General features: G+C 39.0%; 1 protein-coding gene across 3 annotated transcripts in view; it reads right to left on the bottom strand.

The window, feature by feature from the left end:
• Positions 1 to 1758: 1758 nt before the first annotated feature.
• CEP170B (centrosomal protein 170B) overlaps positions 1759 to 27436 on the bottom strand; it is a 105799-nt gene continuing 80121 nt past the window's right edge. For all 3 annotated transcript variants that reach the window (XM_074213239.1, XM_074213241.1, XM_074213240.1), the window contains 6 exons: positions 22738 to 22897; positions 19527 to 19670; positions 16321 to 16409; positions 13090 to 13183; positions 7293 to 7344; positions 1759 to 5786 (listed from right to left, as the gene is read on the bottom strand). In XM_074213239.1, the coding sequence (XP_074069340.1) occupies positions 5551 to 5786; positions 7293 to 7344; positions 13090 to 13183; positions 16321 to 16409; positions 19527 to 19670; positions 22738 to 22897 (775 nt within the window). In that variant the 3' untranslated portion in view covers positions 1759 to 5550. The remainder of the gene's footprint in view (positions 5787 to 7292; positions 7345 to 13089; positions 13184 to 16320; positions 16410 to 19526; positions 19671 to 22737; positions 22898 to 27436) is intronic.

Below are 27436 nucleotides of genomic sequence, written 5' to 3'. Positions count from 1 at the left end.
ATCTAGCCACATGCCCTCTTCTGGACAGCTCAAATTGTTAGGGAAATTTCCCTTATATTAACCTGAAATATAACTTACCTGAGATTTGTACCCCATGATCCTCATTCTGTTCTATGGCCAAACAGAATATATTCAATTGCTGCTTTGCAGGACCACCTTTCAAATACTTGTAGATCACCTCACCCACCCCACTCCCCAAATTTTTCATGTGTAGGATTATCATCCCCATTTTTTTCATTGGTCCTTGTATGACATGATCTCTGGTTCCCTCATAATCCCGGTCACACTCTTCTGGATGCACTGTATATGTGTGCAAGTCGGGCTCTACTCTGATCTTTTAAGTCACCATCTTACCCAGAAATCTCTGGAGACATTTTTTTTTTGAAAAGTAACTGTGATGGGGCATCTTGTATATACAGATCTTCAACTTGTACCAAAAATCTGGGATAACATTATAGGTCAGGTCTGGTCATAACCATCATGACCATAGTATACCAATTGTCAAGAGTCCTTCCCACTGCTTGTTAACCTAGGACTTTTCCCACTCCTCCCCAAGAAGAGAAACTGATATATTCAACATTGATTTCTAAACATCCTTTGCAGGGTTCTACTTGGTTCTTTCAGAATAACTATTCAGCCCCCTCAGAAAAATGCTGTGTATATGGCAGAGAGAACTGTAGCATTTATTAAAACAGAAAAACTATAGGCACAATAAAGGCTGTTTTGGTCGATCAGTGGACTCAGATCCACTGAAAGTGTAAGACTTTCTCCTGCTGCCAGGTTCCTAGGATCCTCCTATTCATTACTTTCATCTTCTTTTCCTCTGCCAAATGACTGTCACCATTCCATGATCAAGGTCAGACACAACCATTACTGGAAAGTTTGTTTTACAAACTCCCAATTTAGGAAAGACCCCAAGCTGAGTGTCAGAAGGAAACCTGGCCAGATTTCTAGCCTCATGCAGAGTGGGCTAGGCAACCACCCCTCTGATTCTAGAAAACTACTTCTTTTGGGAAGCCTGTCTGAATCTCACTTCTATCCAGGTATAAAAATAACTATCCAACAATCTAAATCCAATCCCTCCCCTCTCCCTTCCCCTCCCAGGCTTTAAAGAATACTTTGCAACTTTCTCAAGCACTTAAATATACTTAGGAATATATATGATTTCATTTCCTTTCACCTGTGATTTCATTTGTGCAGGAGAGCAACTTAGGAATATGTGATCTCATTCATGCAGGAAGAGCTTTCCCTCAGCTAGAATGGGTGGGACTTGAACCAAGATTGTGACATCTCTACCAATCTTCTCTCCATGACCAGACATTGCCTCTTTGTAAATATACTTTTATGTACATTTTGATTTTAGTTATTTGTGTATCTCTCTTAGCTCAGTCTTATGAAATTTAAAGGAATCTAAGAGGTTTATAATACAATTCACGGCATTCCAGAAATTCCCCCAACAATATTCCCTATAAGTGGCCAAGTAGTCACTGCTTTAAGATCTCCTAAAATAGTGTACTCATTACCTGGAAACGCAGCTTATTTTCCCTTAGGTCATCATAACTCCCTATATGATTAGCTATAAGGACATGAGTTGTCCCTAATCTAGATTTTGAATCTTTTCTATCACTTGCTTTTATCCATATTTGTTGAACTAAATTTGTCAAAGCTACCAGAGGCTCATCCCCAGCCCAGCCCTCAGCTCCTACTTGGAGGCACAACCCTTTAATAGAGCAAGAAAGAAGGTGACATACAGCTGTGTGACAAAAGAATGATTTATTTGAACAATCTATGATAAAATTATATAAAATAACCCATTTTCTCAAAGACATCTACAGTGTCACCTGGGAATCAAATGTACAGATACTGCCTCCAATCCAGACAAAATAAATTACCACTCAGTGGGAAAGGGAAGGGGGGAACAAACCAATCCGGAAAAGTGTGAGTTTGTGAATTCCTCCCCTCCAAAAAAAAAATTATACAACTATCACGGAGGAGAGGGAATGGGGAGGAAAACCAGAGAATCAACCAGTGGCAGAGCAAGTCAATGAGTGAGGAGAGATGGACATTGATCATTTGTAAGGTACACGGACACACTCATGCATATGGCTGGCCCAAGACAGAGGGTATAGCCATCTCTCTCATTATATATACACCCAATGGTTGGGTCAGCAATGAGGAAGCACCAGGCAGCAGAGAGCATGACCCCTCCCTCACCACAGGCATGCCTCAATCTAGCAATCCTGGAGGGGACTACAGAGGAATATGAGCTTGGACAAGCATACTCCGGGGATGTTGCCGAGGCTGAATTAGGAAGCAGAGAAAGGAACCAGGAGAAGCCATACACTTATCTGTCTACACTTTCTTCTGTTTTTAGACTTTTTAAAAGTTTAAAAACAGAGCTCTTAAACAGCTATATGTAAACATAGAAACACTCCTGAGCTGGCCACAGGCCCAAGAATCCACAGATCATTGGATAACATCAAACTCACACTCTGCCAGGTCACTTGGACCTTCTCAGAGTATTTGCACCATTAGGAGGACTTTGTCCTCAAGTACTCATCAGTACAGCTAAACTTCCTAGACCAGGATGGCAAAGGAGGGGGAGAAAGGGTTCATTAGCAACATCCAGTCAAGTCTCTATTGGCAAACTGTTCTCCTCTGAGGCCTGACCTTTGAGATGCCTGGTGAATGGAGGAAAGGGGACACACACCCACAGCCCGTGTTCTAGACTTCTCTGGGTTCTGGGTGGGACAGAGAAATCAAGGAAGGATGAGACTGGGCTAGCTCTTTGGCTTACTGGGTTGGGAAACTGAAGGAGAAAAGGTGTGTAATAAACCCAGCTAAATTAGCATGTGCCCTGTTGGCAAAGAATCCGGAGCCTAGAAAGGCTTTGGAAATATTCATGCTGTAAAAATGTCTCCAAATTCTAATCCAAGTTTTTGAGTTCAAATTCAAATGGCCCATTGAAGAGATTTCCCAAGCACTCCCAGGCATCTGGTTCATATTCATAGCTGCTGTGAGGGTGAAAGGGGGGTATCCAATGATCCCTGGGCTACAGATGGAAAGCCCAACCCAAGCCTAGAAAAGTGAAGCAATTTGCCCTAGGTCATACAGTAAGACTTCCCATCCTCCCCACTGCCCTACATCAGATGACAGTACCTAATTCCTAAAAATTCAGAAAGTAGCAGAGGATGTAGCAGGGACAGGGCTCACAATGAAGAACATTCTTCATTGTACCTCAATAGGGGTATTTAAAGAAAGTTATTTGACAAAAGACCTGGGTAAGGGAAAAAGAGATTTAAAAAAAAAAACTCCCTCCTCTATGTTGTGCATTTCTAACCTCAAATTGAGAGATGTCTCCATCCCAAAGCTGGAGGAGTCCTGACTCTGACCTTGGCTGACCATGGCAATGGACTGGCCCTGTCTAGTAAAATCAGGGTCTCAATGTTGGTATTTCTCCAACTGCAGTCAGCCAAACTAGGACAGGCTTATGGGTAAAGGGGTGTCCCATGTCTGAGGTTGGGGTTAGACCAGGAAACAGATGTAACAAAGATTTCTCTCAGGGTACAGAAGAACATAGGGCTAGGCAAGGGCTCTGGTCTCAGGAACCACAGCTGGATATTCCCATTGATGCCTCTACCTGGGGAAGGGCCTCATTTTGACTTCCATGGAGAACTCTTTCCAGGCTAAACAAGAGCCCCTGGGCAATGAACCTGCCTGCCAGCATTCTCACTGTGGGTAGGGTAATCAGGCAGAACTACCACTGCAAAGACCAGAGAGGAGATCTGAAGTGAACCCAGAGAAACCAGACTCTGTGTGTGTGTGTGTGTGTGTGTATGGGTATATTTCTACAAGTTCACATGTGTGTGCATGCTATGCACATGTCCATACCCACATGTACTGTCTACTTTGTGTGTGCTATATACATGTGTGTTGTGTGTGAGTGAATACACAGGCATGTCTGAGTCTGCCCATGACTGCATTCTGTACAGTTCCTATTTCTCATCTTAGTTGCTCATCTTAGAGTTGCTAGGACAAAGGAAGCCTCTCTAAGCAGTGTGCAGAGTAAGGGGCAATGGTCTCTCCTGAATGCCTGACAATTTGGCAGGGTTAATGGTTACAAAGAGTGGTTTTTTTGGTTGTAACAATGAACCAAGTTTTTGTCTTCTGCTCTCTTAGCGCTGGGATATACTGCCTTTGGTACCATGGGGGAAGTCCTGCTTAGCTAACATAGGCACTACAGAGGAGAATGATGCTCACAGTCCCTTGCTCAGCCTGCTCTCCCTTACCAGGATAGGACTTTCAGGGGAAGAATAGGCTGGGGATGAGTGATGGTGTCTGGCCTTGTAATCATGAACGGGTCTTCCAAATGAAGCCAAACAATGCAGGATCTTTTGGGTCTATGTGTCCACATCTCCCAAGAGACTGAACTTCCTGATCTCCCCTTCTCCTTCCATCAAACAGCTCCCACACTTACAGCACTCCACCTCCATCCATCCTGAGTGGTTCCCTAATGGTCTCCCTTAGGTAAGTCTCTCCTACAGATTGAACTTATTTGGATCAGGGCTTGGGCTTCTATCTCCTGTCTCCCCAGACTGTAAGCTCCTTGAGGGAAGGGAGTCTCCTCTTACTGTCTTCTCTTGTCAGAGCAGAGCATGGGGCATGGCACACTAAGTAGGAATTCACTGAATAGCTGCTGACTGATTGTTTGACCTGATTGTGCTGGTATCTTTTAAATTGCTGAGAGGGCTAGATCCAGGAGGGCTCATTCCTGGGGAAATCTGGCCGAAGCCTGTGGGAAGAGCACCTGTTCCCTGAAGAACCACATGCAGATGGCTCTCTAGCCCATAAGGGACACCAGCTTCCTAAAAGAAAAATTTTTTTCCTACTTTGTAAAAGCTAACAAATGAATACCTGGGGCTAAGACAAGACTCAAATCAGGCTAAAAGGATGATGAATTGGCCAGAATGACCACAGACCTAGCTAATGTCAATATCAATCTAAAGGCAAGTCTAGAGGAACCTTAATGTCACCTAATTTATCAGGTGTCCCCTTTTGGGTAGAAGCTCAGAGCTTGGTGCTAGTGCCAAGATATAGGGCATGCCTGTCAAGGGACTGGGATACCTGTCCCATGCCAATGAATCTGATCCACAAGTTCCTGATCCCTTCCATGCAGACCCAACATTTGGGAGTGCTCATGGCCCTGGGAAGGGATGGAACACATCATCAAGGTCAAGACCTTGTAGTCATAGAGGATGGGTGAAAGAGAAGGGTATGGTTACTAGACTAGGGCAGGGCAAAGGAGCCCAGAAGAGGTGCACAGCCGGGCTATAGTTTTGGCACATATGGGATATCTGACATGGCTAGTTGCCTAACAACTGCCTTAAGCCCAATTGGCTCAATTTTTTTGTACAAAGTGCCAATGACTGACACAACAGCCCACAACCACACACACACACACACACACACACACACACACACACACACGGCTACCACACCATTGAAATCACAGGTGGCCAGCAGCCGGCAGCAACAATGCAGGACACGGCTTCATATCACAAATTTCTCTGCCTCAGGAAGGAAGGTGGCATCCTGGAGTCGGGTTGAGCTGCAGGTGGAGTTCTGGGTGTGGTTTTTCATGGATGGTGTCAGGGAGCCCACCACTTCCTCAGTTGAAGGACTTGGGCTAATTGCAGTCCTGACCTTACTGACTGGCCTTAGCGATGACAGCCTGTTGCCAGTCATGATGTCCAAGTTCCCAGTGGGGTCAATAATTGCATTGATAACTGAAAGGGGGACCAGAAAAAGGGAGAATGGTAAACATTTGCAAATCGCTCACTTCATCTCCTCAGGGCATCTCACCTAGCCTGTTTCCAGACTCCAGTCCTCCCTACCTGAGAAGTCAAAATTCTGAATTCCAATAATATGTAAGCTCCTTGAGAGTAGGAACTATTTCATGTTGGCTTTGTGTTCCCATGTGTTATCATGAGTACTTTGGGACTATGGTGTTGATCAGAGTTACCAAGTCTTTCAAAGTTTATTACCTTAGCAATAATGTGTTTTCCTTCTGACTAATGACTCCCTTTTCCTTCCTATTTCCTGATGGGCTGTTGTCAATGCTTAAATGCTTAATAATTATTTGTTGATTGTTTGAATGCCGAGATCATTAATCCAATATTTCAGAAATAGGATATCATATTGTTAGCTAATCTATTCAAACTTTCCCAACCTTCTAGGTTCAGTATAGGTCACACTTTCTAGAATCTCACCCCAGGGCACAATGATCTCTCCTCTGAATTCCTTCAGGCCTATCTAAAACTCTCATTAAATTGCTGGTTAATTTATTGCTTCCCAAGTGTGAGTTCCTTCTTCCCAATAAGACAGATGTTACTCTTCTGTTACCATGTTGCCTCCCAAAACTGGCAAGGCCTGAGTGTCTTCCCCTTCCTGGCTTCTTCACTTAGAGGTGTGCAAAGGAATAGGTTAAAAACTGGGGTTTCAGAGAATATTTATGGAATTAAACTCAAGAGTTTAAATGACATAATTTGAGACTTGGAAAGGATTTCAGCAGTATCAAGCCCAACTTGCAACCAAAAGGAATCCTCACTATTATCCATTCCACAAATGGTCATCTAGCCTCTGTCCAAAGACCTCCAACAAGGGGGAACCCTGTACCTCCCCATTCTACTTTTGGGCAATTCTAATTGTCAGAAAGCTTTTCCTGACTGCAAGTCTCAGTTGACCTCTTTGTAGCTTCCAGCCAATGCTCCTGGGATCATCCAGAACAAGTCTGAGGTTTCTTCCAAATAATAGGAGACCACCATCTTGTCTCTCCTGAGTCTTCTCTTCTCCTTAGTACACATCCTCAGGTCCTCGAACTAATCCTCATATAGTGTGAATTCAAGACCCTTCACATTCTCACTGCCCTCCTTTGGACCTTCACTAGCTTATCACTGTCCTCTTTTAACCCAGAATACAGAACTGAATACAAACCTCCAGAGGTGGACTAGGCTAAGCAGAGTCCAGTAGGACTATCAACTCCTAATTTTTTAAAGTTATGCTTCTTTCAATAAGCCCTCCTTTCATGCAAACCCAAGGAACACTACTGGTGCTGCTGATTTTTAGTGTATACAGTATTCAAAAAAAAAATTTGTGGTTTCTAACCACAGATCCTTTCCCACTATGTGACCAGCATTCCATTCCCCTCCACTGCAGGTGAGCCATGCCTGAGCAGCTATCTTGGTCCATATTAGGCTAAGTAGGGTTCCCAAAGAATGTTTGAAATCACTAACCTTCTAACTGTTTCTGTACTCTTCTTAGTTCCTTCAGAATGGAACTGATTTCCTAAGGGAAAGAAAGAGAATCAGAAACATCAAGGCTTGAAAGGATCTTGAGTACAATTTTATGTTAAGCTCTAAATTATTTTCCAACTTCCACCCCTTCCTCCACCCATTGAGAAAGTAATAAAACCAAAACTCATTGCAACATGTATGGTCACACATAATAAATTCCCACATTAGCCAAGTCCAATGTATCTACAAATGTATACATATATGCACATATGTAAAAAGAAAGACAAAAGTTTATTTTTGCTCTCTGAGTCCAATAGGTTTCCATTTGGAGGTGAATAGTGTTTTTATCATGAGTACTTTGGGACTATGGTGTTGATCAGAGTTACCAAGTCTTTCAAAGTTAGCAATAAATGTTGTTACTGGATAAAATGTTCTATGGGGTCTGCTCACTTTATTTTGCAAGAATTCATACAGGTCTTTTCAGATTTTTCTGAAACCACTCCTTTTTTATATTTCTTATAATACAATAATATTCCATCACATTCATATGCTATAACTTGTTCACTCATTTTCTAGTCGATGGACATCCCCTCAGTTTCTAATTCTTTGTCTCCACAGTAAGGGATGCTATAAATATTTTTTGCATATATAGGTCCTTTTCTTCTATCTTTGATCTCTTTGAAGGTATAAACATTTTGTAATAACATTATTACTGGATCAAAGAATATGAACAGCTTAATAGTTTTGGGGAGTATGTTTCCAAATTGTTTTCGAGAATGGTTGGAATAATTCAAAGTTCCAACAATACTGCCATAGTATATCTTTTTTAGTATAGCCCTTCTAACAGTTGTCACTTTCCTTTTTTGTCATCTTAATCTGTTGCACATGAGGCAGTACCTCAGGGATGTTTTATTTTCCATTTAATTAGTGATTTAGAGAATGTTTATATGACTATTAATAATTTAGGTTTTTTCCTCTGAAAAATGTTTATTCACATCTTTTGAACATTTATCATCTGGGGAATGGTTCTTAGTCATATGAAGTTAACTCAGTTCTCCATATCTTAGAACTAAGACCTTTATCAGAAAAGTGTTCTGTGCAGATTCTTTCCAGTTTCCCGCTTTTCTCCTAATTTATCTATTTTGGTTTTGTTTGTGTAAAAAGTCTCAATTTTATGCAATCAAAATTTTTCCATTTTGTCTCCCATGAATGTCCCTATCTCTTATTTGGATATGAACTCTTTTCCTATCCATAAATCTGTTGATAGGAACTCTTTTCCTATCCATAGATCTGTCAGGTAATTTCTTTCATACTTGACTACTAAATCATGTTTCCCTTTTGAACTTAACTTGGTATACAGTGTGAGGTATTGTGCCTTGTTCCCACCAGACTGTGTTTCATCTTTACCTGACTTTTTACACTTTCTGTAGTGTTAAAATTGTTTGTAAATACTTGGTAGAATCATTTATAAATTCATTTGGTCCTGGAACTTTTTTTCTTTAGGAGTTAATTTATGGCTTGTTCAATTTCTTTTTTTCCAAGATAGGATTATTTAAAAATTCTATTTCCTATTTTGTTAAACTGGATAATTTTAATATATTATCCCATTGTTATCATTATCTTTAATAAAATAGTATTGGGTCTCTCTGTTATTTGTTCTTTGATATCCTAATTTTTTGTTTTTTAAAATTATTTTTATTTTTTCAATAATATGCAAAGAGAGTTTTCAGCATTCATCTTTTTATGAGCTTTTGAGTTCTACATTTTTCTACCACCCTCCCTTACCTTTCCACTCCTCACGGCAGTGAGTCATCTGATATAGGTTGTACATATACAATTATTTTTAACATATTTCCACATTAGAAATATTGTAAAAAAAAAAGAATCAAAACTAAAGGGAAAAATCCCCAGAAACCATGCATTCTTTAGAAGTGTTATTCAGTTTCCAATTACTTTTTAATATGTGTTTTATTTTTTTAATATTTTTTGTAGGTTTTTTGCAAGGCAGTGGGGTTAAGTGGCTTGCCCAAGGCCACACAGCTAGGTAATTATTAAGTGTCTGAGGCCGAATTTGAACTCAGGTACTCCTGACTCCAGGGGCCAGTGCTCTATCCACTATGCCACCTAGCTGCCCCTTAATATGTGTTTTTAAGGCCTTTCATTAAATGTAAATTTTATTGTATTATGGTCAGTAAAAGATGCATTTGATATTTCTTTTCTTTATCAATTTGGAAGATATTTATGCCCTAAAATAAAATCAGTTTTTGTCAAGCTACTATGAACATCTATTTGTGTTCTTTCTATTCTCATTCCATATCTTCTAGAGATCTATCATATCTAATTTTTCTAAAATTCTATGCAGGCTCTTAAACTTTGTTTTGTTTATTTTTTGTTTCAATTTATCTAGGTATGAGACAGATAAACTGACATCCCCCACTATTCAAATTTTACTATTTCTTCCTGTAAATCATTTAACTTTTCCTTGAAAAATTTAGGTGCTGTGCCATTTTGCTTTTGTTTATTTAGGTTTATTATTGATATTAATTCATCATCTATGGTACCTTTAGCAAAATGGGGTTTTTCTGCTTATAAATTTTAAAGTAGTTCTATTTTTGCCTGTGCTTTGACTGCGATCATAATTGCTATCTTTAGCTGAAGCAAAATAGATACTGCTCCAGCGCCTTACTATAACTCTGCTTCAAGTATGCTTCTTGTAAACAAATAATTATTTGATTCTGGTTTCTAATTCATTGTTATTCTCTTCCATTTTGTAGTTGAGTTTATCATATTCACACTCACAGTTGATTCTCTTATATTTATACTTTTTTTTCCCCCTCTGCTTCCTCTTTAAGAATGTGTTTTCCTTCGGACTAATGACTCCCTTTTCCTTCCTATTTCCTGATGGGGTGTTGTCAACTATGTACATATGTATTCTTCTCTCCTTTAACTAGTTCAAATGAGAGTGAAGTTTAGGAGTTGTATGCTCACTTCCCTCCCCCCATCCACAAACTGTCTCCTCCTTGATATAAAAATTCATCTTTCCATATCCCATTTATGAGACATAATTTTCCCATTGTTTCTCTCCCTTCTCCCCCCAACTCAGTGCACTCTTTCCCTCCACCCATCCCATTCTTCTTTTGAGATCAAATACAACAGAATCATCCCCAAGCCCTCTTCTTTATTAGACTTCCTCTAAGACCTAGTGATGATAAAGTTCTAATGAGTTACATGTATCGTCTAGGTCTGAGATTGATAAACTGGCACCCCCCACTATTTGAATTTTACTATTTCTTCCTGTAATTCATTTAAACTTTTCTTTGAAAAATTTAGATGCTATGCCATTTTGTTTATGTAGGTTAGACATATAAGAAATAAACAATTTAATCTTTAGTCTTTTATGATTTCTCATTCCCATTCTCATTCTCAAGGAGAATGCCTGGAAGTCCTCTAATAGTTAAAGAACCATTTTGCTCCCATGAAATTAAACTGTTTTTCTGAATAAATTATTACTGATTGTAAGCCTACAACTTGATCTTCTTGAAGATCATATTCCAAGCCTTCAAGTTCTTTGTTTCTTATGTGATGCTGATTGTGGATCCTTGGTATTTAAATTATTTATTTCTGGTTGCTTGCAGAGTTCTTTCTTTGACCTGAGATCTCTAGGTTTTGACTATACTAGTTTTGAAAAATTTTATTTTGGAGTTTTTTTGAAAAGGTGATTGGTAAATTTTTTTTGTTTTCCATCTTGTCCTCTACTTGCTCTTCAAGGTATTTGGACTGTTTTATGATTTCCTGAAATATGATATCTAGATTATTTTGTTTTTATTGATGGATTTTAAGCAGTCAGTGATTCTTAAATTATCTTTCCTTAATCTGATTTTCAGATCAGTTATTTTCCTATGAGATATTTCACATTCTATTCTATTTTTTCAGTCTTTTGATTTTATTTTATTATTTCTTAATCATTAGTTTCCATAAAACCTATTCTAATTTTCAAGGAATTACTTTCTTCAATACAGTTTCAAAACTTTTTTTCAAGCTGTTAATTCTCTCTTAATATTTTTCATTCCAAGTTCTTGATTTTTTTCTTATTCTTTCCTCTACTCTCAATTGGTTTTTAAAAAATTACTATTTAGCTCCTTTTTTAACTCTTGCTTTAGTTCATCTAAGAATGCTTCTTATCTTTGTGCCCAATGTGCCCCTTTCTTCTAGGTTTGTCTTGTAGATGTTTTCAAGTCATTGTCAGGTATTTGCATCTTGAGCTTTCTTGTCACAATAATAGCTTTTTCTTGTAAGATTCTTTTTTCTGTTTGTCTCTTTATTCTTTCAAGTCTTGATTTTGGATTTTGGATTAATTCTGGGCTTGGAAACTTCCAGGGGGGTGTCTAGCTTAAACTTCTGACACTGCCTTTTGCTACTTTCACAGCTCAGTCTGGGGAACTGCAAGATTTCAATCCTTTCAAAATGATGTGATACAAAGGAAGGACTGTTCAGTGCCTCCTACTCTGAGTAACACAAGTTCCTAGCCCAAGTTTGGTTCTATCAGTTTGTTTCTAGGTGAGAGTTTCAGCAAGTTGTTTGATTTAGACACTATTGATCTTCAGGAAAGTTCTGTGAGTGTGCAGCACCTGAACTGCTAAGTCTCCTTTGGTCTAGGACATTTTGTTCTGCCCCAGAGATAAGAACTACACAGTTACTGTTTGCTTCCTGAAAGTTGTTTCTAAAGCCAATGCTCGTGATTATTCCTCTCTACACTGGATTTAGACCTAAAACTGAGGAATGAGCCACAAAGCTACCAGATTGCTCATATTCCTGCCTTCCATCCTTGTATACTCTGGGGTCTTTTTTCTTGGGCCTTATCTCAGTGCTCTCTCTCTCTCTCTCTCTCTCTCTCTCTCTCTCTCTCTCTCTCTCTCTCTCTCTCTCTCGGTATTAGAATGCTCCCTATAGCCCCTTACTGCCCCTGGACCACACTCCTAGCCAAATTCCTCCCCCACATCCCCAAATCCCCGTCTCATCCCAGTGTATCTGTCTCCCTAAACCACTCCTGGCTCAAAAAATGATTCACTGTGACTTCTTAGTTTTCCTGATTAGAATTCAATCTGGTGCATTCTCTAAATTTTAAGGAAGAGAGCTAGATTCCATTGTTTCCTCTCACTCCATCATATTTTGATTATATGCTGTCGCAGCTATTAAAAAAATCTTGCTAATGAATTTCTAAATCAATCCAGCCCTCCTAATGTCAGGGAGAATTATAGTTAAAGAAACAGATACTTTCTTATTTGTCATATTTTTCTTGCATCTTTCCTAGATTTTATTATGTAGTATTTTATTGGAATGGTGAAATTAGACTAATGTTTGTATTTTTTTCATTGGTAGAAAATTACGGCACCCTTTTGTAAAACAATGACTTACTAAGTTATTATTTAAATTGTTAAATTGTTTATTAAAAATTATTTTCATCTGAAAGGTCTTATCTCAATGTTTATATCCTAAACCAGTAATACTGAATCCTATTAGAATATAAAGACCTGAATTCACATCCAGTCTCAGGTACTCACTAGCTGTGTGACTCTGAACAAGTCACTTAAACCTCTGTTTCTCTTGGTGTTCTCAACTATAAAATGGGAATAATAGCATCTATTTCCTCAGATTTTTGTGAGGATCAAATGAGACAATATTTATAAAATGCCTGATATATAATAGGCACTTAATAAATGATTCCCTCCTACTAATGATTGTTCACCTACTAGGGGCCCAGGCCAAGGCCAGTTCACAAACCTTGCTGTTCACTCACCTTGTTGGATGTCTTCAGGATGGGTACCTCATTTTCTGAGTTAATCTTGGCCTCCATGTCTTCCCAGGTCCTCTCTGTGTTCTGGAAGAGAATCCTGTGGACATATGGCTGCTTAGCTCCAGGAAAGGACAGAAGCTGGTCTAAAACCCACCCTGCCAATCTCTCCTTGATTTTTTTGACCTCATCAACAAAGGAGCATGGGTATGTGTATTGGTATGTATGGCTAAGGATAGTATCAGGAGCCCTGGCTTTGGAGTCAGAAGGCCTGGCTTCGAGACCTGACTCTACCACATCCTAACTGTGTCTCCTTGACTTAACCTTATTAGACAGAAGGCAATGAGATCTCTTCAGACTGGAACACACAAGGAGAATATGTATAAAAATACACAATCTGAGTTGTTTGAGAGCTTCCTTGGGTGATGAAGTGGATAGAGTACAGGGCCTGGAACTAGAAGAACTTGAGTCCAAAACCAGATCAGAGACTTACTGGCTGTGTGAGCCTAGAGAAGTCATTTAACTTCTATCTGCCTCAGTTTCCTCAATTGTACTATGCCTCAGTTTAGTTGTGGGGATCAAATGAAATAATAATTATAAAGCACTTAGAGTACCAGACACATATTTGTCCTCCCTCCCTCTTATTCCTTCCTTCTTTCCTTCTTTTTTTTCCTTTTCTTCCTTGAACATTCTCAGCAAAAGTTCTAAAGACACTGACTGGGATTCACAATAAGAACTGTATTCGAACTGGGTTCTTATTGGTCATTCCCTGTGACCAGGTGAACTGAAGACACTTACTGGTAATGTAACCCCAGCCAAGTCAATCCAGCTCTGTACAATGTGGGTAATATTTGCTTTCACCACCTCACAAAGCTTTGAAATGATAAAAAGTAGAAGATAAGTGTAATTTGTGATTGTATGATATCTGAGGATATATATCTATGTGTGGGTACATGTGTATTAGGTAGCTGTTTCCTTGTGTTCAGGTGGGAATTCATATAGATATTGCACCATCATGCATGGATTACTTGGGGTAGGGAATTGAGTTGTAGCCCCAGAATATTCTTCCCCAGCTTCCCTCAGATCTAGCCTTACAGGATCCCCAGATAGATTGCTCACCTCCTCAATTCTCATAGACATCTTAGCCTATCTTCTATTGCCTTATTACCCTTAATTTCTAAGTTTCCAGAAAGAGTTTCAAAAGATATGAGTTTAAATCCTGGCTCTATGACAACCTATGACAATTTGAGTGTATTTCTCTCTCTCTCTCTCTCTCTCTCTCTCTCTCTCTCTCTCTCTCTCCCTCCCTCCCTCTCTGTCTCTCTGTAATATATCTATATTGATGTATATATATATATATATATATATATATATATATATATATATATATATATACATATATATATTCCAGGCTATTAACAGACTCCCCCAGGAATGACCAGAAGGATGTGAGGTAGTCCTGTCTGAACTTAAGAACCCAGAGGCTCCAGTCCTTGACATACTTTTTTCTCTCCCAAGAAGAACAAGGAGTATGCTGCTAAATGTTTAGCAGGCAACTCTCTTTAACAATTGGCTCTCTGGGGCAGCTAGTGGCATAGTGGATAGAGCACCAACCCTAGAGTCAGGAGGCCCTGAGTTTTAAATCCAGCCTCAGACACTTAGTAATTACCTACCTGTGTGACCTTGGGCAAGTCATTTAACCCCATTGCCTTGCAAAAAAAAAAGCAACAACAACAACAAATTGGTTCTCTAAGAAAAGAAGGTCAACATAATATACATGGAGGATTTTTTAATTTAATCTGCATTATTAACATTTTTCTCCATCACTTTCTTAAGTCTAGACAATAAAATAATAAATCAATTGGAAATGTTTGCCTATTTCTTTTTGTTTCTTTGTTTGTTGGTTTGTTTTTTATTTGCAAGGCATGGGGTTAAGTGACTTGCCCAAGATCACACAGCTAAATAAGCATTAAGAGTCTGAGGTCAAATTTGAACTCAGGTCCTCCTGACTCCAGGGCCGGTGCTCTATCTACTGTGCCACCTAGCTACTCCATTGTATGCCTATTTTCAAGAAATAAATGCTCACCTTGAAAAATATAACGATTTGCTCTAATAAGTTCATTCACAATGACTCCAGCAAACCCTTGAGAAGAACTCCTAGAGTTTTGGAATCAAGACTCCTGGGTCTGAATGCCAGCTTTAATCTTTACTATCTGCATGATGCTGGGCAAGTTGCAACCTGTGAACTGAGCTTCCCCCTCCATAAAATGAAAGGATTGGACTAGATCATCAATTCTCTATGTATGGCCTACAAAGCCCTGGGAGTCCCCGATACCTTTTTTTTTTTTAGGTTTGTTTGTTTTTTTGCAAGGCAAACGGGGTTAAGTGGCTTGCCTAAGGCCACACAGCTAGCCAGATTTGAACCCAGGTACTCTTGACTCCAAGGCCAGTGCTTTATCCACTACGCCACCTAGCCGCACCCCCCCCCCCCCCCGATACCTTTTTAAGGATCTACAAGGTCAAAATTATTTTTCACAACCATTCAAATATGCTTTTTGTTTATTAAAACATTCCCTTCCCCTTCCAACTACAGATCTCTGGAAGCCAGATTTTCTTCACGTTTCTACCAAAAACAACAGATCATTACAGATTGAATGAAGAAGCAGACAGAAGTATACAGCTGTCTTCTATTAAGCTAGATATTAGATTTGCAAAAATATGCAAAACAATGCCAGTCTTCTCACTTATTTTGTTTGTTTTTAGAAAATAGTTATTTTTTAATTAAAAACATACTATTTATATTAACACATTATGGGCTTCTTTTAAATTAAAGAATAAATATTTCAAATTTTATGTTTTAATTTCTAATGCTTTAAGAATCAGTAGATAAAATCCACATAACCCAAAGGTCTTTGGGGTCCTCAATAATTTTTAAGAAAATAAAGGACTCCTGAAACCAAAAAGTTTGATCTTCAAGGGTTACATAAGCTCTAAATCACATGATCCCAAAGTAGGCAGTAAGGGTTTTCTGGCATTAAAAAAAGTATACTAAATTTCCTGCTAGAAGGAAAGCCTGGTCCCACACTCTGCTGGAACAGAGGCTCAATCATTAGGAATATTACTCCCTCTCAATATTGGACTCCAGATGCCCTCCATCTTTAGCCTGTCACCACCCCCATCCAGATGAGAAAAAGTAAGAACAGCCCCTCCCCCAGTGGTATAGGACAGAAAACTCACTTCATTTTCTCTGCAAGGTTTTCTGTATTCTCCCGAATTGTGTGTGATAGCTGGGAAACAGGATTCAGCATTAGGTTATCAAAGATCACCTGCAAGGAAGTTAGCATGAGCATGATCAATATGGACAATGGATGGAAGACAGGATAAATCGTAACCTTCCTACTATAATTCAAGAGACATTTACTAAGTACTTGTTATAGAGAAGTTTCTAGTCAGATACTAGAAGAAAGCAAAGACCTGCCCTCACAGAGTTTAACCACCTAATGAGAAGGATGCAAAATGTGCATTTATTTTTGCCCTCTCCCACCTTGCCCAGTAATTAACACAATTCAGAAGTCACTTAATAAATGTTGGTTCCCTGTTAATGCTAACAACAAAAAAATAATAACCTGTATTAATATAGCATTTTAAGTTTTACAAAGCACTTTACATATATTATCTCATTTGATCCTCACAAAAATCCTCTGAGGTGGATATAATGGTTTATTATCCCTATTTTATATTGAGGAAACAGAGACTATGAGAGGTTAAATAATTTGTCGAAGGTCATAGAGCTAATAAGTGACTCAGGCACTGCATCCACAAAACCTTCCTAACTAGAGGGCTGCAGCCATGCTTTGGCTCAGGTTAACAAATTTGTATTAACTATTGTGCATATTAAGTTATAAATTCTTCATTTTAAAAGGAGGTGAATTTTTGGCTTCTCTAAGTTCAAGTACCCTAATTTCCAAGTTCCTTAATTAGCTTATTTCCTGTGACTTATTCCTTTACCCCACCACATAAAGGCATGGTCATATCTTTGATTTTGCCATTACCTACAAATGTTCCAATTCCATGATCATAAACTCTGAAGTTTCTTCATCTCATCCTAACCTGTGGTGATTCTATCTTTCCCTCTGCCTTCCAAACCCTTATTTGACTTCACTTATTGGCTTCTTTTAAATTAAAGAATAAATATTTAAAATTTTATGTTTTAATTTCTAATGCTTTAAGAATCAGTAGATAAGGGGAGGATGACTGAGAATGAGGAGTCAAGGATAACCCCAAGGCTGCATTGTTTGAGTGACTATGAGGGTGGTGGTGCTTTGGACACTAATATGGAAGTTAGGAAAAGGGGAGGGTTGGGGATGAAGACAATATTGTAAAGAATTGTGAGACTTAGTAACTCCAATCATATTCTGTACCCTGCACTCCCTCTATTGCACAGTCCATTCGCAGGCCATTCCCCTTTTACTGGCATCCCCCTCCTTTCTCACCCTGACCACTTGGTAAATTAGTTCATGTATATACTATTTCCTATTTTTACCCCTACTGCTGATCTTGCTCTGCCAAGACACACCTTTGGATTATTCCCATCAGCTGCTGCTTTTGCATGTTTCCATTCTCATGAAAAAAGATTGGGGGTAGGAAGAATTACAAAACTGTTGACTGGGTCCACTAAAATTTTATGTTGGTCTCAATTGGTCCTTCACTGTAACAAAGCAATTCTTTTATACCTCTTTAATCAATTTACTGACCCACTCACCATAGCAGTTTTTTCAATTCTTATTATCCCTTCTCAAACCTATCATGGTTCTTCTTCCCCTCTCTTCTCAACAAAGAACCTTGCCTCCTATTTCACTGAAAAATTAAATCCATTCTCTAAGAGTTCCTTCTGTCTAATATCACTCAGATGCCTTCTCCCACCATCTTCACATCTGTCTCAGATGAAGAGGTGGCCCAACTCCTTGTCAAATGATCCCACTCTTATCATCCCCACTTCTTACTAATCTTCAGTCTTTTCCTCTGATTGCCTCTCTGTTGCCTACAAACATACCAAATCTCTCCTCCATCCTCACACACACACACACATACACACACAAACTTGACCTTTCTATCTCCACTGACTTGATTTTCTTTCTTTCCATCAATGAACCCCCTGACAAAGCTGTTTACAATTGGTGCCTTCATTTCCATTCTTCTATGCAATATGGCTTCTAACCTCAGCATTCAAATTAAACTTGTCTCTCCAAAGTTGCAATGATTTCTTAATTGTTCATTCTATTGGTCTCTTCTCAATTCTCACCTCTCTTAAACTCTTTGTAGCTTTTGACATTGTTGATACCCTCTTCTTGAGAACTCTCTTTTCTCTGGCATTGTTCCCGCCTGGTTCTTCTACTAGTCCAACCTTACCTCTTATTATCCTTTTCTGGATCATCTACACCATGCCTGATAAAGAAGGATGGCCCTAAGACTCTCTCTTAGGGCTTCTTCTCTTCTCCTTTTATAGCATTTCACTTGGTGTGTCTCATCAGTCCCCATAATTCAAATATCATCTCCAGGTTGATGATTCTCAGATCTATTTATCCAGCCCTTCTTAATTCCAGTCTCCCATCTCCAGATATCTATTGGACATTTCAAACTGGATATCCTGTAGACATCTTTATTTTATTTTAGTTTTAGTTTTAAATTCTTTCCCTCCTTCTACTCCCTCCCAAATCTATTGAGAAAGTAAGAAATATAGTATCTATTAAACATATGAATTCATTTATAGTATTTTCACATTAGCCATGCTCTGCACTCCCCCTCCCAAAAGCAAGAAAAAAAAAAAGAAAAAAAAATGCTTCAATCTGCAGTCTAAGTCCATCAGCTATCTATCTGTAGATGAATAGCATCTTATATACTGAGTCCTTTGGAATATGATTGGAGTTACTAAGTCTCACAATTCTTTACAATATTGTCTTCATCCCCAAACCCTCCCCTCTTCCTAACTTCCATAGTAGTGTCCAAAGCACCACCACCCTCATAGTCATTCAAGCGTGCAACCTTGGGGTTATCCTTGACTCCTCATTCTCAGTCATCCTCTCCTTATCAACTCAATCGCGAAGTCCTGTTGATTCTACTCTTACAAAATTTTTCAAATATGTCCCTTTCTTTCCTCTGAAACTGCTGCTACTCAATATGCTTTTAGAAAAATGAATGTTTAAAAAATTTACATGTGGGGCACCTAGGTGGTGTAGTGGATAGAGCACTGGCCCTGGAGTCAGGAGTACCTGAGTTCAAATCCAGCCTCAGACACTTAATAATTACCTAGCTGTGTGGCCTTGGGCAAGCTACTTAACCCCATTGCAAAAAAAAAAAAAAAAAAAAAAATTTACATGTAATTGGGAAATATTTAATGAAATAAATAAAAAATTAAAAAGAAAGAGAGAAGGAAAGAAACATGCCTCTTCTCTGTTCCTGGGCCGAGTCCTCCAAGCAAAATTATCATCTCGATTGTCATTCATGTTCTGATCAAAGTCCTTCAAACCCATGGCCCCAGGTGGCACCTTCTGGAAGTTGAGGCTGGCTTCTGGGATGTGCTGTACAAGCTGAAGTTAGAAAGGACACAGAGAAGAGAAGTGCTCTAGGAGCCAGGAAGAATGACTGGAAGCCACAGACCTGACAGGCAATACCCTTCCCTGAGCTCCCAGTTTTCACACACTCTCCCCTGTCTCCCCCCCCCACCTCCCTCCCTCCCTCCCTCCCTCCCTCCCTCCCTCCCTCCCTCCTCTCTCTCTCTCTCTCTCTCACACACACACACACACACACACACTTATAACTCTCTCCAACCTGTAGGCATTTCTAATCTGATATATGAAGCACTCTTCATGTTTTCCAGAATAACTTTCCAAACATTGCCTCATTCATCTCTAACACCCTCGGAGGCAGGCAAAGTTGCTATTACTAGTCCCATTTGGGAGATGAGTAAAGAAATGTTAAATGAAATGAGGAAAAGTGGAAAGATAGCTAATATGGGGGAAATCCCACTCCTGTTGCCTATTATTTTGACCTTGGGAAAATCACTTTCTTTTCTCAAAGTCTGTTTCCTTATTTATAAAATAATGGGTCTGATCTTCAAGCTCCTTGCAAGCTTTAAATCATATAATTCTATGACTTTACAATGTTTTATCTGAAAAAAAGTTGATGAGACAAAAAAAAGCTATCTTAGATAACATTAAGAAGAGAGGAACAGTATTCAAAATAAGGGGGATGATAGGCCTGCCATGTTTTGGTCTAGTCAGATCCTTTTTATGGATCTCACAGTTATGTCTAGTTATGTCTATATTACAGACAGACACTGATAATTTAGAGCATGTCTAGAAAAAGAAGACCAGTCTAGTAAGAGGAGCAGAGTATCAGTTCAAGATTCAGGAACAGTTCAAAAGCTTGGAAAAAGGAGTAGAGGAAGATGATAGTTTTCTTAAAATATCTGAAGGACTGCCATGAGGAATATTAATCAGACTTGTTTTATATAGCTTCAGAAGGCAGAATAAGGAAGGAGAAAGATTTTAAACCCTTTATAAGAAGAAACTCTAATAGAGTCAATGCTTAATAAATATGATTGATTAATAATCAAAACTGTCCAAAAGTAAGATAGTAGGTAATGGACCTACCCCCATATGGAGGGGTCCCAATGGAAACTCAAATTTCTATTGTAATTTCCATTGTAGTGTAATAGAACTAGGGTCTTCTCTGTTTTCCCATTAACAGGAATTAGCTTTCCTGAAAAATTCCAAAAAAGCTGTCTCTAGAACCTGATTGATCCCTGCTTCTGATGTAGCTTTCTCATTACCTAAGTCCCACTCACAGTTGGAACCACTCCAACTTGGTTGATGTCTGAAGACTATGTAAATCACTGTACTTTGTCCTGCTGACCAGATGACTTCTATTAGCATTTCTATTTAGAGAAAAGGTGAGACTGCCTGTATGTACCATTTTATCTTTCTTATATATCCTTGTTGCATTAGAACAAAGTCAACTTTTTGTTAACTGTGCAATAACTTACAAGTGCCTCATTTTGTCCCCAAATTGAACTTGAATGTTGGTCCCTCCCTTAATACACTTAATACACTAGTTCTTAAAAAAAAACAAAATTCTTTGATGCTATGCTAATTTGGGCAAGCATAACTGAACCTATTTCTATAAAGAAATCTTTACTGTTATCTTTCACTTGTATATGGTGAATGGTGGGTGAATGGAAGAAAAGTAATTCACACTCAGAATGAGTATGGACTAGATGCCCTTTGAGGTTCCCTCTCTCTGAGATTCTATGGTTTCTCTGACAAAAATGGAATTCCAGAAAAGGAATCCCCAGTTCTATCAAAGGCTACTATGCAATTTATGAAGGAAGATAAACAGGTTCATACAGAGAGCTTTGGTCTCTCTCTCTAGTCACAGCCTAGCTCAGATGTGTAGTGATGGACTCTGAGGCTCAGGGAGGAGGAAGCCTTGCAACTTCCAAGAAAGTGGAACAGTTTCCATCCAATTGATCAATCAATGAACATTTAAAGATCACTTACTAAGTGCCAGGACAGCGGGGTAGTACAGTGGATAAAGCACCATGCCTACAGTCAGAAAGCCCTGAATTCAAATCCAGCTTTAGACACTTACTGGGTGATGAAGAGTTAGATATGACTGAAACAACTTTAAAAACCTGTGCCAGACCCCTGATGGCAAACATTTAGGAGTCTCTATCTGTTCCAGAGTGAGGATGAAAACAGTTTCAGAAACAGTGTAGCTGGAAAATGAAGCTAATTGTCCAAAGCTAGTCCTTGAGGACATATCTTCCCCAGGGCAGATCCTACTTCCCAGCTAAATGTTCCATGGTTCTGAGACAGTAAGCGTAACTCAATCACAGAACCACCCCTTCTTAGAGATGGGGAATGGAACATGACACTGGGATACAGTTGATGTGTTGGTTGGTTTTTATGAATTGGCTTTCTTTTTACTCTATATTACAAGGGATAGCTTTCTAGATAACAGAGTAAGGAGATATTTATTTGGATATGGAAGTGATATAAAAGCAAAAGATAACAATAAAGATTTCTTTTTAGAAATAGGTCCAGGGGCAGCTAGGTGGTGCAATGGATAGAGCACCAGTCCTGGAGTCAGGAGTACCTGAGTTCAAATTTGACCTCAGACACTTAATTACCTAGCTGTGTGGCCTTGGGCAAGCCACTTAACCCCATTGCCTTGCAAAAACAAAAACAACAAAAAAAGAAATAGGTCCAGTGAGGCTTGCCCAAATTAGCATAGCATCAAAGAATTTTGTTTTTTTAAGAACTAGACAGGACCTTAAAGACCATCATTTGCATTTTATAGCTAGAAAAACTTCAATCCAGAACAGTGAAGGGACTTACTGAATATCACACAGCAAGTCTCTGCTAAGCTATGCCTATTTGGAACCTACATCTATCTCCTCTAGGAGATCTAATACACTGAGTCATATTGCCCCCCTATTAATATTTTCTGTTAAACCAAGGGGACACAGAAATCTCGAGAACCCTCAAAAATACCTTCAGCTCATGGTCTCCCTATTGGAATTGATCTAAGGTTAGGTAATATTATCTGAGGCTCTGGTAAGTAGTGGTAGCCACTCCCATTGGAGAAACTCACCTCCTCTCTGGCAGAGATAGTGGAGGCTGGGGTGCTCGGGACAGAACTGAGTGAGGTGCCACGACCAGTTCCTGAGGAACTCTGGGAGTCTCCATCCCCAGCCACATCCTGGATCTCTCTCGCCAAGATGGCAACATCTTTCACCAGAGTCTGGCTTAACCTGCATCCAAAAAAAGATAGACAAGGCCAGTTCAGAATATTTCCACAAGCTTCCAAAAATAGTCCAGTTCAGCTTGGGGGAGGTAGGAAGGGCTCTGTTAGGAAAGAACCCTGATGAAGGAAGAAGTTGCTTGTTTGTCCTCCAGTGGGAAGTGTGGAGGAGCTAGAATAAGGGACAGACATAGCAGTGGCCTGAAGTTTACTACCAGGACCAGTTTTACTCAGAATAAGCAGGCAATTTGAGGGGGGACAGCAAGGCCATTCAATTTCTACTCCACCAGCCTTTCAATGGGTCTGACATACCTTAATCTCTGTAGAGTTAGGTCCTAGTTTTTCCCTATATAAAAATAGGCAAATCCCTAGGAGATTATTTTTTCTAATTCACAGCACATCAAACTTTGAAACACAGACATGTCTGGATTATTCCTCATTCTTAAAAAACCTTCATGTGACCCTCCATCTCTTCAAATGATCCATGGTAGAAGATCCATGGTATTTGTAACTTCTTAACACCTTGCAATCTGGTTTCTGACCACATCATTCAACTAAAATTGTCCTCTCTAGTATCTCTGACAGCCTTTTTTCAATTCCCAGACTTCTAATCTCTCTGTAGCATTTGACAGTGCTAATCATTCTATCATCCTGGATGCCCGCTTATCTCTAGTTTTCATGACACACTCTATTTTGGTTCTCCACTGACATATGAACACTCTGCCATTCTTTTATCTTGGATTGGACCCATATTACACCCTCTAACCATGAGTTTACTTCAAGGTTCTGTCCATCCTGAATACTCTCCTCTTATCTATAGCCCCTCTTGATGATAGCAACAGCTCCCATGGATTCAATTATTATTTGCACAGATGATTCACAATCTACATATCCAACTCTAGTTTTCTTCCTGGGCTCCAGATCTCTATACAACTTTAAAATGTTCAACATGTCAACTTGTCATTACCTTTCTCCCCAAATCTTACCTCTTACCCTCTTTACTGAATTTCCCTGTTTCTTTTAAAGACCCTTCCATCGTTTCAGTCACTCAGATTCACTAATTCAAAGTTATCCTTAACTCTAATAAGTTTCCAAGTCTTGTCATTTCCACTCCAACAATATTTCTACCATTTACTCCATCTTATTCCCATTTCAGAACCACCACCCTCTTACCTGGACTACTACAAGAGTCTGGTTAATCTCCCTAATTTATCTCCTCTCCAATCCATCCTCCTTACAACTGCCAGAGTGAAACTGCTAAGGCACAGGTTTTATTCTACAGCTCTCTGCTCAATAAACTTCAGTGGTTTCCAATTACCCCTCTGTATTTGATCTAACACCAAATACAAACCTTTCTTTTCCTGGCATCTAAAGCTCTTCAAAATCAGGTTCCAACTTTCCTTTCCAGGATTATTGTTCATTATTCCCTTTATGCACACTTTGATATAGTCAAACTGATCCTTTCCCATCTCCCACTTTTGTGCTTTTGTATGGTTTGTCTTGTATGTCTGAATTGTGCTCCCTTTTTACACTCACCTCTTAGAATTCTTAGTTTTAGATTCAATTCCTTTATTTTTAGTTTTCTAGTTTAAAAACTCAGTTCAATTATCACCTTCCATGTGAAGTCTTTGCCAATCCTTCCTCCCTGTCCTCTAGATACTAGTGCCTCCCTACAACAATTGCCTTGTCATTAATATGTATGTATTTTATTGCTGCTTATATACGGTAAACGTTGTCTCCATGTTGTTGTCTTTGCATCTATGCTTAGGACTTAGCACATCAGTAGAAGGCTCAATGCTTGTTGCTTAGGTGTTTTGTCTGTTTTTTCCCCCTGAATTTCACAATAATTGGGCAAATGTCCAAAGAAGAGGTTTGAGTTCCAATCTTCCCCCCAAAAGAACAGAAGAAACCATGGTGATAATATATAGAAAGGCTCTTGGTTTTGGAGTAGGAAGGTCTCACATCCAGTTGTTCATTTGTGACCTCAGGCAAATTACTTATCTCTAGGTCTCAGTTTCCTCACCTATAAAATGATTGGGTTAGGTCCCTTTCACTTCTGAATCCTATCTATGATGCCACAGGCAAACTCAAGTCTTATAAATTTAAAATAACAGTTCTTTAACCATTGGGTATTTCTAGAGCTATCATATTATCCATCCCAGAAAAAAGCAATCTGTTGATTTCCCCCAAACCAATCCCAAAACATCTCCATTCTCCCCGAGACCATTGTTAAAATATTCTTCCTAAGTGATTATATCATCCTCCTACTCAAAAATCTTCAGGAGCATTTTACTGCCCATAGGATAAAAGATATTATTTCCTGATCTTAGGATTCAAGACTTCCTACAATTAAGCTCCTACCTTCCCAGCTACAATATCCCAAGCAAATTAAACTACTAATCATTCTTCAGTCTCATTTTCCCCTTTCCCATCATTTCACATTTGTATTCAACCCCCCATGATAGAATTCACCTTTTTTAAAATCTCTGCTTGATAAAAGTCCTCTTTTCTCCCAAAGTTGAGTTTAAATGCTATCTCCTCCTGTGAGGATTTCCTTGATTTCCACAGCTAAAAGTGCTTCTTTCTTTTCTCAAATTTTCTTAGAACATGTTGTCTAGACTTCTTTTGTCACTATCAGACCTTATTTCATTCTTGTTTATATTCAAGGAAAGAGAAGAAAAAAGCATTGAATGTCAGTCTATATTAAGTGTCTTACAAAAGTTATCCCAGTTAACCCTCACAACAACCCTGGAAGGTAGATGTTATTATCTCTATTTTATAGATGAAGTCACAGAGCTAGCAAGTTTTCTGGACCTCAATTTGAATACAGATCTTCCTGACCATAGGCCCAACAGTCTATCCACACAGCTGCCAGGAGGACATTTTGAGCTGGTATCAGTAGGGATCAGGCTACACTGAGCTATTTACATATTCTTACTTGGTCCTCTTTTGACCAAGAATAACATTTGTGAGAACAGGTCGGGGCTTAATTTGGGGTGGGGATCAGTCATCAATATATATTTAGGGACTTCAATTCAACCATATAGGAAGCAAACCTATAACTTGAAGCTCATGAGAACAATTCCCAAGAAATGATTAAAGAGATAATTTCAGAGATTCATAGGAAGATTTCTATGAACTGATACAGACTAAAGTGAACAGAATCAGAGGAACAATTTTTATAACATTGTGCAGATAAACAACTTTGAAAGACAACTCTAAATGATGTTATGATCTAATCATAATTCCAGATGATGAAACAAGCTATCTTGATAGAGAGGTGATGGATTTGGCATTACAGATTGAGATGTTTATTTTTTTTAGGCTTTTTTTTTTGCAAGGCAAATGGGGTTAAGTGGCTTGCCCAAGGCCACACAGCTAGGTAATTATTAAGTGAGATGTTTATTTTTGAAAAAGACCAATGTAGTAATTTGTTTTGCTTAAATGAAAGGGAAAATTGGTGAGAAGGAATGAAAAATTCATTATTATTAATTAGAAAATTAATTAATGTTAAATAAATAACTTCTTCAACCACTGTGTTGCTTATAGATTTATCATAGGAAAAAAGAAGACCAAGAACAGCTAGGTGGTACAGGGAATAGGGTACTGGCCCTGGGGTTAGGAGGATCTGAGTTCAAATCTAGCCTTAGACATTTGATACTTAGTAGCTCTGTAAACTTGGGGGGATCCCTTTGCTTCATTGCCCTAAACCCCCAAAAAAGACCCAAGAAGGAAGACCAATGGTGGTCATATCCCACCTCTGATACACAAGTGGGCAAGTCACAACCTCTGTGGGATCCAGCAGCTTCAGTGGCTGAAGGTTACAAACAGCTGACAATATATATCAGTGGAGAGAGCAAGTAATTTCCTACTCTAAAAAAAAATCTATCCTCCTCTTTTCCCCAAATAATAGGGAAAGATATTTTCTGTTCAGTGCCTCACTGCTTTGTGAAAAACCTTAGTTCTTGAAGACCACATCACTGGAGTTACTATGTCACTGGCTGGTCCTGTCAGGCTGGAAAACACAGAGCTTGTGACAGAGACTGGCCACAGGGTGGTCCTCCACAACTCTCTTTTTTTTTTTTACAAGGCAATAGGGTTAAGTGGCTTGCCCAAGGCCACACAGCTAGGTAATTATTAAGTGTCTGAGGCCAAATTTGAACTCAGGCACTCCTGACTCCAAGTGCTCTATCCACTGCACCACCTAGCCTCCCCATTCCACAACTCTTAAAGTCCATCTTCTAAGCAAGAGAAGGACTGTGATCAGCAATGAAAAAAAAGAAACTTTCATGTTGAAAAGATCCTTGATGTAGTGAAAAGAACACTTCCAGGATTTGGAATCAGGGAAAGATCAAATCTGGTTTTAGACATTATTTATAAGACTTTAAGTGACTTGGCATTTCTAGTGTTCAGTTTCCTCATCTACAAAATGAGAAAGATAGATTCTATGACTTCTAAGGTCCCTTCCAGTCTGTCAATAAGCAAGTTATTAGGGCATCCACTACCTGCCAGTTACTGTCCTAAGTGCTAGGGATAAAAGAAAAGAAAG

This window comes from Macrotis lagotis, chromosome 1, assembly GCF_037893015.1.
Source record: "Macrotis lagotis isolate mMagLag1 chromosome 1, bilby.v1.9.chrom.fasta, whole genome shotgun sequence".
In the NCBI taxonomy this organism is placed as follows: domain Eukaryota; kingdom Metazoa; phylum Chordata; class Mammalia; order Peramelemorphia; family Peramelidae; genus Macrotis; species Macrotis lagotis.
The sequence above is the reverse complement of the archived record's forward strand: the minus strand, read 5'-3'. Positions and strand labels throughout refer to the sequence as shown.